General features: G+C 47.4%; 1 protein-coding gene across 1 annotated transcript; it reads right to left on the bottom strand.

Annotated features, from left to right (window-relative positions):
• Positions 1–1,301: 1,301 nt before the first annotated feature.
• Positions 1,302–10,272, bottom strand: LOC129328183 (aquaporin-6-like). The gene is made up of 4 exons (XM_054977042.1): positions 9,910–10,272; positions 5,099–5,257; positions 3,778–3,858; positions 1,302–3,489 (listed from the first exon to the last, which is right to left on the bottom strand). The coding sequence occupies exons 1-4, from the start codon at positions 10,270–10,272 to the stop codon at positions 3,295–3,297; spliced, it is 798 nt and encodes a 265-aa protein (XP_054833017.1). The 3' UTR covers positions 1,302–3,294.
• Between the last annotated feature and the right edge of the window lie 3,307 nt (positions 10,273–13,579).

The raw sequence follows: 13,579 nt of genomic DNA on the forward strand, positions 1-13,579 counted from the left end.
TTCTCCCATGTGACACTGATGGCATGGATTTCAAGAAGAGCCAGGGCTTTTTTTCAGCTGGAACGCGGTGGAATGGAGTTCCGGAACCTCTTGAAAATGGTCACGTGGCCGGTGGTCCCGCCCCCAGATCTCCAGACAGAGGGGAGTTGAGATGGCCCTCCGCACCGCTTCTAAACTCCCCTCTGTCTGGAGATCGGGGGCGGGGCCACCAACCATATGTCCATTTTTGCCGAGGGCGATTTAAACTTTTAAAAACTCCCCCCTTGTTCCAGCTTATCCAATGTGCTGTCATTGGCCCTGGGAGCGTGCACACACTTTGCAGGCGCACATGTGGAACCAGGGGCACCACCTCCCGCCAAGAGTTGCCCCCTGTGCAGGCAACCCACTGAGTTTCACCACCTCTTTCCCCAGAAAAAAAGCCCTGAGAAGAGCTATGTTTATCTGTTTTAGAGCAATGCTAAATCATAATCAGGAAGGAAAAGAGCAATTCTTACAAATATCCTATGATCTCATGTGACTGTTTTACCTATGGTGGCTCAGTCACACAATCAAACTTTGCTGCACACATCATGGGATTTAGTACTATTGTGCTTCAGCAGTTATTCACAACTGGAATGTCTTGCCTAAACAAGAAAATCCAGTGGCAAACTATTGTTCTAACACAGTGATAGTGCAATATCCAGCAATGTGTGGATGCAGCTCTTGTTGGCAATCACTAGGGACTATGGAAGAGAAAATTTCTGAGAACACTGAAGTTGTAAGGGAGATAACTCCATAAGGAAGTGGCAGATCAAGAAGTGCATCAGCATTTCATTTCTGTGAAAATGAGCAATGTGTGGGTAGCCTCAAAATGGGCTAGCACTCTAGAAAACTGGAGCACTTCAGCCAACTGATGGAGCGGATGGCGAGAGTTTTTTCCCCTCCCATTTTGCAGATATCAGACTTCATAGGCACCCAATGAAGCTGACAGACACTTAGGCGGGTCAGACTAAAGAAAGTAATGGAACCAGCAACATTCCTGTTCTTTCTCAGAACTGAAAATACTTTCAGGCAACTGAAAAGCTGCAGGCCCATTCCAGAGACAATTAAATTTGGATAATTCTGAAAACTCAACATTTGGATCCCTCTCCCAATTAATTTCACGCCCCCAAATATTACTAAATTTGGTTTGGTAACAATGGGATGGCTCCTGACTCAAGTGTGTGCGAGTGATACCAAAACAACAAAAATGATTTATTTGGTAGTTTGGCACGGCAGTCCTAAGCAGAGTTACAGAGTTTCTAGGCCTGTTGACTTCTTTAGAATTGCACTGTACAAGTGGCACCAAATTCCAATGGAAAAATGGACAGATACCAAATACTGGTTGTCGGATGGTGACTGCTAAGCACTGAATCCCATCAAGTGAATATTGGGATACATTTTTGCTGAGGGATATTACATTTATTTGAAATCTAATCTCCATCTGTGCATTGAATGGTAATGCTATAACAACTAGCATTACCTTGGCAACTAGTCGCAACACATGAACATACAATGAAATGAAGCATCTGTACGGACTTCATAACAATCATGTTATGCTTATGAAAAGTCATCCACTGGTCTAAGTGTCCCAGGGCTGCAGTGAGAAATGAAATTCGGAAAGTTGCCTTCCTCTAGCATGACTCCGCTCGTGCTCCTTTCTCCTGGATCATTTACAATTTCCTGACACCCAGAAATCAAGCAAGCTGAGCCCTCCCTTACCTCCATCCCACTGAAAGCTTCACCAGCTTAGTTCTTGTGCATGTCAGACTGCTGTTTTTTTTAAAAAAGGACCAAGACCAAGGTTAGTTTAAAAAAAGACAGCTGTTCTAGTGTGGAGGGAATGCCTGTAGATTGCAAGGTTTTTGAGGGGGGAGCATCTGCATGTATGTCCTCTGCATAAACACACTCTCTGAGTGGGACACAGGCTACCTCAGAGGAGTCTGGGCACCCCCCAGTCAGGGATACGAAGTAGCATTTTCCCCAATGGCAGTATTTTAATTTTATTCCCCTGCCATGAATGAATGGCAGTCATGAGCAAAAGTAAAAATATTGGACACCATTAGTTAGATTACCCCAGTTTGGGAAGGGGGATTTCCCCCCCCCCCTTCAACTGAGTCCCAGATTGCATCCCATTTCTTTGGTCCCATAGAACTCACTAGAAATCACTGAGCAGTCCACCTAAGCTCTCATCCAGAATCCATTTCTTAGAGAAACTCTAGAGTGTGCCGGAATCCTTGGATTTGGTATCTTGATTGATCAGCTTGTCCCCCAATGAAGGTTTTCATATTAGCCTTCTATGACCAGGTGGTTGTCACGCTGTACTATTTACTGTCTCCATACCACTATGTCATCAAATGCCTGTCCCTTTATGTGTCAGGGCTGTCATTAAACTGAAACTTGAAGGGGGGGGGGATGACTGTCACAAAAGCTTTTGCTTGCTCCAGTTATAAATCTAGCAGAGTCCAAGACCAAGTGAATCCAAGCAGGAAGGTCTGGTACCGAGGCCAAGATGCAATCAAGCAGAGGTTCTTTTGACAGCGCTTCTGCATTGCAGAACTGCCACATTTGCTGCTGGGATGAGGACAGGTCATGCTATTCCATCAAGAGCCACTTCTTCTAGAAGTGCACCGGGATTTTAATCAGGGCTGGAAAGGTAGGCGTTAGTGGCAATAAAGCTGTAACATCTAAGTGTCTCAGATCCTTCCTTATTACTTTGGTGTTGTATGATAGCAGGGATTTATACAGAGTTGTGCCATTGCATTGGTAAAATGACCCATTTGCCAGTGAAAGAACCATCAGCAGCCTATCATTCCCTATTAATATTTACTGCTTACTCTCTAGATGGTCTCCATGGATGAATGCAGGCTTAAATCCTGACAGAGCCGCAGCCTTCACAGTCACCTTAGGAAGGATGTGATGGGCCTCCAAGCTGCTTCCCTCTCCTCCGTCAACTGCATAAGAGGTCTCTGCATCTGTGCAGCGGTGTCAGAGCTCCCTTGGCAATATGGCTCCATGTAATAGCTGCTCCTCCTAGCCTGTGTCTCTTTTGCTCAAAGTCTCTTTGAAGATCTAGAACTCGACGACGCTTCTACGTCCCAAGAGGCATCCGCTTGCCGCTGCTGCTGCTGCTGCTGTAAGACTTCAGAGAAAGGCACTTGGAGCCCTCTAGTGGCCATGGATGGAATAACCTGCCTATCGGTTTTAGTCTCTTGCGCAGCCCTTCCTAACAACGGAAGAGGCCGTGGAGTCTCTCTTTCACGGGGCCGTAGGAGGCTACGCTCTTTCTACAACCCTGGGCAGTGATAGTGTTTCGATCGGCTTGTTCTCGACTTTCTCCAACTGTTCTGTATAATAGCTGCCCTTGAAAATAGCCAGTCTTTGTGCAAAGCTCTTTGGGTCATGGTAAATAATAAAGTTATAAAGCAGAGATGCCAAGATTGAACCAGCTAAAGGCCCCACCCAGAATACCTGCAAGGACAGAGAAAAACAGATTGTGGTGAGAGACGGCCAGGGTCAAGATTAACACAAACGCCTGAAAAACACTGTTTGGTCCCAGTAATGGAGAACAGAATGGAAGTTGGGGGGGGGGGAGAAGTCAACTTGCTTCCAAGGTAATATTCCCTAACCTCCAGAAGCACAGAACCAATAACCTAGGGTACTACTGGCCACCCTGGACACACGGCTGGATGGACACCCCCTAATTTCCCCTCCTGTTTTGGGTTGTTAGGGGAAGGTGGAAAAGAAGGAAGGTTTTACCCAGTGGTTAGGAAAGCTCTGAACTATGACCGCAGGACCAAAAGATCTGGCAGGATTCATGGAACAGCTGGTGAAGTAACTCTAGGAAGGAGAAAATGGAAAATGGAGTCAATGTATCACATACTGGGTTTGTATCCTCCAGAGGTGGGCAACCTTTCAAACGTGTCATGGAGTAGCCCAGACACAGGCCAGAACAACAGCCAAACATTTTAGCGGCCCCTCAGAAGGGCCTCAGAATTGGACGGGAGACAATTTATCTCTCACGTGGTTCTTTCTCCTCCTCTTTGCTACTGCTGCTCCACTTCTAAAGTGGGCTGCCACGCCACCCTGTTCCCAAGGACAAGAATGCTGAGGCTGTGAGAGTTCAGACGCGCCTTCCATTTCCCTGGTAATGCCAATTCTCTATCAATCTCGCCGTGACTGGCTAGGACCCTGGGAAAGGGTTATTGCTCCTCTGCGGAGCCCCAAAGTAGGGTGACTGAACTGATGGGAAAGCTGGGGCCCGCAGGCTCCCTCCCCAGCACAATTTAATTAGGCATTGCCCAAGTGTCCCTTTGGCAGCTGCTGGGATGAATGGAATCTCTCCATGGGCCTCAATGGACCCACAGATTGTAGATTGCTGATGCCCACTATAACCAGTTATTGGGTGCAAATTCCTGCCCTCGCTCTCTCTGTCTCTGTCTCTCTCTCTCTCTTCCTGAAATGTCTTCATTAGGGACTGAAGTAGTTAGGAGACTCCACTCTAATCTTCTGATCGTATTGCTGACTGCTAGGTTCTGGATTGGCTGGTAGTAGTATTCCTGTTCTGCACCCTACATTTCTCATTGGGGACTGAGAACTGACAGTTGTTTACACTTGTGTGGAAACTCACCGTCTCTCATCTGTGTTGCCCTCTAGATTCTATATGCTTACTTTGTACTATAGTCAGAACAAAGTCCTAACCAAACTGGGACCAAATAAGAGGAAGCAAGTGATGCTATTTAGAAGCTCTGGATTGTGAGGGGCCAGAATACTTTTCTCCAGAGAACTTCCGGGCTGATTTCTCTTACAACTTAGTTTGCCATTCTTGCACCCATTCCTCATGTCCTCCAATGATACCAGGTGGTTCTTAAATAAAACCATCCAACTCCTTTGCTGTCAACAGTGCCAGGCATTGCCCAATCAACATCAGCCTGCATCTGTAATACCCTTTGTTTCTGACAGCTCTGGGAGCCTACGCAAGATAAAGAGTGCTGCATAATTTGCCTCTAGTTGCTTCATCCCATCCCGATTGCCTCCCTTGCTCCCAGGAACCTTGTATCCTGTCATCCGACCTACTCACCCCAACTAAGTGTCCCAGGGAAACTGAGATGCCAATCATTACAGCTGGAGAGCCCGTGTTTCGGAGGCTGTCGGTGGAAGCAAAATAGCAGAGAAGCAGCTGGAGGGTCAAAATCAACTCAACTGCCACTGCTTGTCCAGAGCCGATGTTGTTCTGCAGCTGGAGCAGAGGAGGAGGAGGAGGAGGAGGAGGAGGAGGAGGAGGAGGAGGAGGAGGAGGAGGAGGAGGAGGAGAAAAACGCTTTTAAGGACCGCACAACAAGGTTGTCAAATGCAGTTCAAAGGCAGAGCGAAACTTCTGTTTCAGTTCTGTGCTTGCTTGCACAGAAGAATACTCCCACTGCCTTCGGGGTTGCATCCATTCCAGCTCCTGGTGCTCATCTTTAAACCCAGGCACAGCCGTGAAGTGGACCGTCCATCCCACAGTTGTGAGGTGTGTGTGACATCCATGAGAGAATCCTTACTCCCAGAGTTACTTTGTTCAACTGGATTGTAACATGAGTATCAGTAACCATTTCGGTTTCACCAGCGGGATTAACCCCCCCACCCCTTCAACACAATCAGTAACTACTTAAGTTCAGTCTTAACAAACAGCAAAGTTGTCATTTATTATGGGGAAAGGTACCAGTGCTCAAACTAAGGGTGGGAAAGTAGGGGGCTCCTCAGTGAACTCCACAAGCTTCACCTCCTGACTTCCTGGCCCCTCTGCTGGTCCTCATAAGCCACACCCCCTGCTTTGTTCCGATATAACGCTAATCCTAGACCACGCCTTTCGCTAGGGAGGAGAGTAGGCCAACAACCCTCTCCCTTGCTGTTCTCACCACACTGTAAGAAACGGGGGCCCAGAAAGGGAAAGTCGCTTCAATGCTGGGCATACTTAACAGATTCTCCCAGGGATGAGATATCTGTGGAGGCAGAGAATAAAGGGAGAGAAACGGCTGGGAAACATCTTGCCAGTTTGCTTAACATCTCAGCCGCATTTCAGTCCCCTTGTTTGTTGGCAGGGCCAGAGGCACAAGCCGTTTGGTGTAAGCCAGAGAGCTCTTGGCCTGTGGACACTGACGGAGCTGGCCAGGGAATTCAGAACCTGCCCCAGATGGAGTTTTTCTCCCCCTTGTTCATTAATTGTATTTTGCTTGTTTATTTAAATTAGGCACTTTTGTAAGTTGCTTTGGCTCCCTAGCAGGGAGAAAAGTGGGGTCATAAATTACTTAAATAAATGTAGAGTGGGTGGCCCAGGGTGGCAGTAATACATGGCGGATTATCCCTTTCACTCAACCCCCTTGGCCAGTAAATCTCTGCCCCAGCCTGTTTCCTGTCCACATTTTGACAAAAGAACATTCACAAGGGGGCCTCATTTTGTCTTGGGCTGGAATCTTTCCTCCTACCGGCTTAATTCCAGAAGAGAAGGCTCAAGAATCGGTTCATTGCTTTCATCCCCCAGCATAAGCCTTTATTCATGGGCAGCAGTTCTGTGCTCCTAGCTTGAGTAGAGAGAATCCAGGGCTCCTCTGGGTGTTTCCTGACTGCCATTTGCCTAGGAATCCCCCCCAACTCTCACCTCAGGGCCCAGGTCATTTTGGACCTTCACATTGCCCTAGATAGAAGAGAAGCTTTACAGCAGTCGGTGGGACATTTTCTACTTGGTTGGACTAGTCCCTCAATCCATGTATGAAACAGCTGGGACACTTTGGATGTGGTTAAGAGATGCTGATTGACAGGGAAACAGTATCTGACTAAATGAAGTGTGTAGAGAGAGAAGGGCCTGCTGGATAAAGAGAGGTCCTATCTGGAGGATCTGGAATGGATCTGGGCAGAGTAAACAAAACAAAGCAGAGCTGGAGAACAGACTGCCGTTCTCACCCAAGTGGCAGGAAGATTTAGCCAGGGGAGGCTCAGAGGTTCTTGAATAGTGGTAGGAGCAACGAATGCTTCTGAGGCATTCTAGCAGTAGCTAAGGGGGGCTATCACTAGAGCTAGGGGGCTACTGCCCCCCTCCATAATTCAAGCATTGAAGGGATAGTTGCTGGAACTGAGAGGTCTAGGTGGAGTAACCCAGTGGAACTCTGTCACTTCCCAATCTTTAACCACCTAGCTCTACTAGAGGATAAGCATACACTGTCTTGGGTTTTGGCCAAGAGGCATTAATATGCAATGAGGTTTGTTAGAATCCCCTAATTTAACCAAGAAATTGGGTTTATTAACATACCATAGAATTGCAGCCACAACAGAAGAGATATGATCAGAACATTGGTTTAAGCTTCATAAATTTGCACTGGCTGGCATAATAAATAAGTTACTTGTATCTTTTGTCATGAATGAAGATCCATAGCAAAACGTATACTTTTGAGTTGGCAGCCAAAAGTCTCCCTCTTTCCTTCTGGCAGAAGATGCCATGTGGAATCCAAAGAGCACGAATTCTGCAAACTCTGGGCAGAGGACTTCCACCAAGAGGCTTGGCAACTATAACGAATTTGGCTACGAAAATTAGGGGATGGGGGGAGGTGGAAATCACCTGATTTAAAGTAAAGAAGTCGCTAAGAAACAAGTCCTAAGCACATCTACTCAGAAGTAAGCCCCATGTTATTAAGTGAGGCTTCCTCCCAGTAAAGTGTCCTTAGGATTGCACTCTCTTTTAGGCTCTAACAGACCACAGGGTTCCAGTTTCTCTCTGTCAGCTTAACCTACCTCACAGGGTTGTTGTGAGACAGAACTGAGAAAAGGAGAACCATGCAAGTCACCCGGTGCTTTTTGAAGGAACGGAAGATAGAGAGTTATCATGTTGATACTTCAAATTCCCCAAGCCAAAGAGTCACCACAAGCTTTTCCCGTGAATCAACAGCATTCTATCTTGGACCTTCTAGGCTGCCCACACGCATAGAGCAATACAGGAAGTGGGTACGGTGAGGGGGGAACAAACTGGAAAAAATATCCGAGAACATTGTTGAGTAGCTCTTTCTTGGACCTGCCCTGCATTTTCCCAGTGCAACAAGGAAGTGCTCCAGAGCTCACTGAAGCAGGCTGCTGCGAAGCTCCTGGGCCCGTTCTCCACTCCTTTCCCACCCCTGCCAGCCAGGTGAGAGGTGGGGAGGTGGAATCTGGGATTGGGGGATCCCTCACCAGGGGAATGGGATCCCTAATGGTATTACACCATGCTGTTCCATGCTATCCACAATTTGTTCCAGGATAAGCTTTTGTGAATAACAACAACAACAACAACAACAACAGCATTCAATTTATATACCGCCCTTCAGAACAATTTAATGCCCACGCAGAGCTGTTTACAAAGTATGCCATTATTATCCCCACAACAAAACACCCTGTGAGGTGGGTGGAGCTGAGAGAGCTCCAGGGAGCCGTGACTAGCCCAAGGTCACCCAGCTGGCTTCAAGTGGAGGAGTGGGGAATCAAACCCAGCTCTCCAGATTAGAGTCCTGCACTCTTAACCACTACACCAAACTGGCTCTGAGTCAGAGGATTTGATGCATATTAGTGTAAATCCAACAGGCCAATTTATATACACTGGATGGATGGATGGACAGACATGCGCTTCCGCAGACATGCACATCCTCCTTTCTATTATATACACTGGAATGACAGATTTACCTACCAGTCATAGATCCAGAGGAGTTAGCCGTGTTAGTCTGTAGTAGCAAAATAAAAAAGAGTCCAGTAGCACCTTTAAGACTAACCAATTTTATTGTAGCATAAGCTTTCGAGAATCACGTCCTTTGATATGGAGATGCAGACAGCTCCTTTTGGTGTGGGGATCAGTTTGTTTGTGTAAAGGTTCAAAGGAGTTTGCCGTGTTAGTCTGTAGTAGCAAAATCAAAAAGAGTTCAGCAGCACCGCCTAGACTATCCAATTCCACTGCAGCACAAGCCCTCGATAACCACAAATTTGCATATGAATTCCAATTCAGCAGCTTCCCGTTGGATTTTGTTTTTGAAAGGTTTCTGTTGAACTACAGTGACCTTTAAGTCTTTGATGGAATGTCCTGGTAGACTGAAGTGTTCTCCCACCGGTTTTTGGACGTTGCCATTTCTAATGTCAGATTTGTGTCCATTTATTCTTTTGCATAGAGGTTGGCTGGGACATTCCATCAAACTCCTTTGAACCTTTACACAAACAAACTGATCCCCACACCAAAAGGAGCTGTCTGCATCTCCATATCAAAGGAGTTGTTTACATCCCCCCTCTCCTCCTCCCCCCCTCCCCCTCTCCTTCTCTATATTTGACCAGTTTCCTTCTGCCCTCCATGCATCTGACGAAGAGAACTGTGATTCTCGAAAGCTTATGCTACAATAAAATTGGTTAGTCTTAAAGGTGCTACTGGACTCTTTTTTATTTTACCTACCAGTGCATCCGATGAAGTGAGCTCTGAGTCACAAATGCTGGGATAAATTTAACCTTTAAGATGCCTCTGGACTCCAATCAGAATGAGTAACATATCCCCCTGTGCTGGAATATTATAAGTCCTTCCAGTGGTGCAGTTAGATAATTTTACACTTTTGGTTCTTTGGTTGATAATACATACTTTAAATAGGAAGCAGAGAATGAAGGTTTCAGCCAGCAGGTCACATCCCATCCCACTCACAAGCACCATGTGGCATAACCTGATTTTATGTACATTTGCTCAGGAATAAGTCCCACTATACTCCATAGTCCATAGGCTTACAAACTACAACCTTCTTTTGAGGGGGGTGCACGGCTGAGCCTGTGAGAGAGGCCCCAAATTTCTGCCCCACAGCTCTGCCACCAGATCCTTTCCAACAGTAATGCACATCCAGAAGTTAGTGGCTGAGGACGTACCGTATTAATGCCTAAATTTCCTCGAATATTCCCAGGAGTCACAGCGTAAAGTGTGGCTGCACCGGCAATGCCTCCCGCCAGCTGGGCAACCACATAGCAGGCGGCCTTGGCCAACGAAATGCGAGAGCCGAACAAGAAGGCGACCGTCACTGCCGGGTTGACGTGGGCCCCGCTAGCATGCCATGCGATCTGGACAGTGGTGGCTGCAGCCAAGTTGAAAGTGATGGCAATCTGCAGGATGGATGGGGTATGCACAGGCCAGTTCAGCGTGGAGCCCACGCCAAAGAAGACGTAGATGGCGGTGGCCAGGAACTCAGTGAAAGCAGCCCGATAAAAGGCCAAAGAGCACAGTTCCTTCCACATCTTGCCCAGAGCCCGGGAGTGGGAGGACAGCTCTGATCCCTGCTCCTTGTTCCCTTCCTCACTGGGTGAGGTCCGAGGAAGCACTATGCAAATGATTCAGATTGCAACCTCATGTTGGACCAGGAAATGTAGCAAGTGCAGCATCACCACAGCACTTCCGACCCACCTCCTTACATGGGACTACCCACATTCCCAAGAGAGCCAACAAAATACTGCCCTCTGTGCATCCAAACAGAGCAGCAACTGCTGGCAGCCTTGATGAGATCTGGATTTGTGACAGGATGGGACAACTCCCTCTCCAAGAGATACAGGGGCTTTCTGCGTTGGGACAGGTTTGTCTGGTTAGTTTCCGCACCGCTGCTGCGGCTGCTGATACAGCAGAGGGATTCCACATGGCAGGCCTCCCTGCCTCAGCCCCTCAGCAACAGGCAACACTCCCCCCCACACACACACACACACCACCAGGGCTGTTTTGGCTTTTTAAAAAATCGGCATATAAATATCAATTTAACAACAATCTGTGTATCAGGTTCACTGAATTCCCAACTTTCTTTTCCTTCCCCCCTTCTTCTTTTTTAAGTTCTTTCATTCCTTTATAAGGGGGAAAATATATCTCTGCACTCAAAGGGGCTAGAGACTTATAGCCTGGGAATCTGCAGAACATGATATACTGATTGTTCTAACACTATAATAAAATTCATTTATTGATTTAAAATAAAATCCTTCCCCTATTGGTAAGGTGGAAAGGACCACCACAGTGAAAGGTGCAGTGAAAATGGCTGCCCTGGGGTAGTACAGAATAAATGTTAGGAATAAAGAAGGATCACTCACTCTCCCCCCCCCCCATTTCAAAGTGACTCTCTGCTCCTGAGATTTCCTTTTGAAAATATTACCATTGGCATCCTTCCAACTTTCTATATCCATTTGTGCATTTGTGTCACTCCCAAATGTTCAACACACCAGAACTAGTTGCTTGACAGTATGGGAACCAATCTAGAGGTTGTTTGAACAGCAGGAATAGTAAGGAAAAAGAACATTGCACAACCCCATTTTTCTGTAAAAGAGCCATTAAGGTCTTGTCAATAGGAGAGTGGTAGATTGAGTCACAAGAGGTTTTATTGCTGTGAAAGGCCTCTGTACAACACAAATACTAGGCGTTAGCAATGGAACCTGCCCTGGGCATGGATTAGCCCTGGAAAGGCCAGAGGTGTTCACTGCTAAAGAAGGGGTCACTGTTCCCTCTGCTTCATTGCTTTCTTTTCAGTGTCAATGTAGCTAACAATTATCAGAGTATACTTGATCAAGTGACATCGTCTGCCCCCAAGCTACCTGTAGGGTTGCCAACTCCAGGTTGAGAAATTCCTGGAGATTTTGGGGGTGGTGCTCATCTGTCTCCTGGGTGCAGCAAAGCAGTGCATGTGGCAGAGGTGGCCTCACAGGCAGTGGGTGTGGTGGGTGAGCTCCAGCAGGCTGCCCTCCAAACTGCCAAACAGCTCTGCTGAATGGCCACACAGGTCGGCCAGCTGCCGGAGCAGCACTAGTGGCAGAGCAGCAAGGCATCGGGAGCCAAGGAGACAGGACATCTCGCTGCCACCCTCCAGAACCCTAAAGGTGCAAGCCAAAGAAGCACCCCTCAACTACAAATGAGAACCAAAAGTGGAGAGCCACTCACTGAGGGGACAAAATCCAATAAATTGACATGTAAACTTTTATAAAGTGCAATGGTGCCAAAGTGCTGATGTCTAATAAATATAATAAATATGAACAATATAGAATAGCCTATCCTGATAAATATACAATCTCATAAACTGGTATAAATATACAAATTCATTTCAAGATCTAACACAATCAATATCCTCATTCAATAACGTACAAAAATAGTTCTCAGATGGCTGAATAGTCCATAAATCTTTTTCTAAAGGCGCAACTCCAGATCTCATAGGCATTCCCTAATAAAGTTTTTTTCTTTTTCTTTGGAGGTGCATAGAAAAAAAATGTTCATGGGAAGACTTCACCTGTCTCTGGTAAGTATGATTAACTTATTCATCCCTTGGGTATTTTCTCTTCACAGGTGGAAACAGTGACCCAACAAGGGGGCGGCTAGTTATAAGCTTGTTTTGTAGAAAAACTTCATTGGGAGTCATACAATAAATCCACACAAACATTTGAGTTCTCTTGTGTGTCCGTGTCAACACACCTCAGTAATCAGCTCCTTTTTATAAACCTCTATAAAAGTTTACATATCAATTCACTGGATTTTGTCCCGTCAGTGAGTGGCTCTCCACTTTTGGTTCTACCCTCCAGAGCCCATCAGTTCGGAGGCCACCAGCGTGCTAGGCTGCTGCTGCCAACAGGGTGAGAGCCATGGAGAAAGGGAAGGTGCTGGCCAGATGGACCTATGGCCGTCCACCAGGGAGGCTCCTCGCTCTCGCCATGCTCTTGCTTGCCTCAGGCAATGGCGCCACAGCTGCAAGTCTCTCCTTCCCACATCTTCTCTCAGGCCCTTTCCATGGCTGCCTTGTAGGGTGCTCAGGGGGCCGGCATGGGAGGTGAGAAGCAGAGCAGCGGCACAGGCTGCTGAGGCGAGATGGCTGAGGGATGGTGGGGCTACTGCTGCTTTCCTCCCCCTTGCCTGGGTGGGTGCCCAGTTGGCTCCTGAGGGGCTCCTGAGCCCAGGGAGGTGGAGCGTGAGCCCAAGAGTGTGCACTTTCTCCAGCAGCAGCTGAGTGGCTGGCTGTGCTATTGGAAGGGGCAGGGGGCAGGAGGGAGGTCTGCTCTCCTCAGTGAAGGCCCTGCCTGAGCACAAAAATACCGGACATTTATATGTCCAGTATTTTGATCCCATTTCCTTGGATGGTCAAAGAAACAACCGGACTGTCTGAAGGAAAATCAGACTCCAGGCAACTCTACCTAGCCTGCCTCTACAACTATATCTCATCTGCCAGACATGCCATCTGCCCACTTTGGGTGAGCAGTCTCCCACTGGCTGGCTGTCCCCACACACCCTTGCACCTGGGTCAGCGGGAGAGCAATGTGGGGTGGAAATGACATCACATGATGCAAGAACATCACATCCAGGTGAAAACTAGGACATGACATCACGTCTGCTCCTTGCCCTGCTTCCAAAGCTCCAGCTCTTACCACACCTGGCATCCTTAACATACCTCCCCTCTGTGTAGGTAGCTCTGCTTTGGAAGGATGGGGCTGCACGGGGCACCTCCTAGCAGCTGGCAGCCACCAGGTGTTCTCTAGGCTGAGTGGGCTTCCTTCTCTGCTTGCAGGCACTTGGCCTGGGTGTAGGATCGTG

The sequence above is a fragment of the Eublepharis macularius genome, chromosome 4 (assembly GCF_028583425.1).
Source record: "Eublepharis macularius isolate TG4126 chromosome 4, MPM_Emac_v1.0, whole genome shotgun sequence".
In the NCBI taxonomy this organism is placed as follows: domain Eukaryota; kingdom Metazoa; phylum Chordata; class Lepidosauria; order Squamata; family Eublepharidae; genus Eublepharis; species Eublepharis macularius.

Excerpts from the sequence above, each read along its gene's own strand:
- LOC129328183 (XM_054977042.1), bottom strand. The coding sequence starts at position 10,272 with ATGTGGAAGGAACTGTGCTCTTTGGCCTTTTATCGGGCTGCTTTCACT. Across the intron at positions 5,258-9,909 it reads GAAATTTAGGCATTAATACG|CTGCAGAACAACATCGGCTC; the intron begins GTACGTCCTCAG and ends CCTCTGCTCCAG. Across the intron at positions 3,859-5,098 it reads CCCTGGGACACTTAGTTGGG|AGTTACTTCACCAGCTGTTC; the intron begins GTGAGTAGGTCG and ends TCTCCTTCCTAG.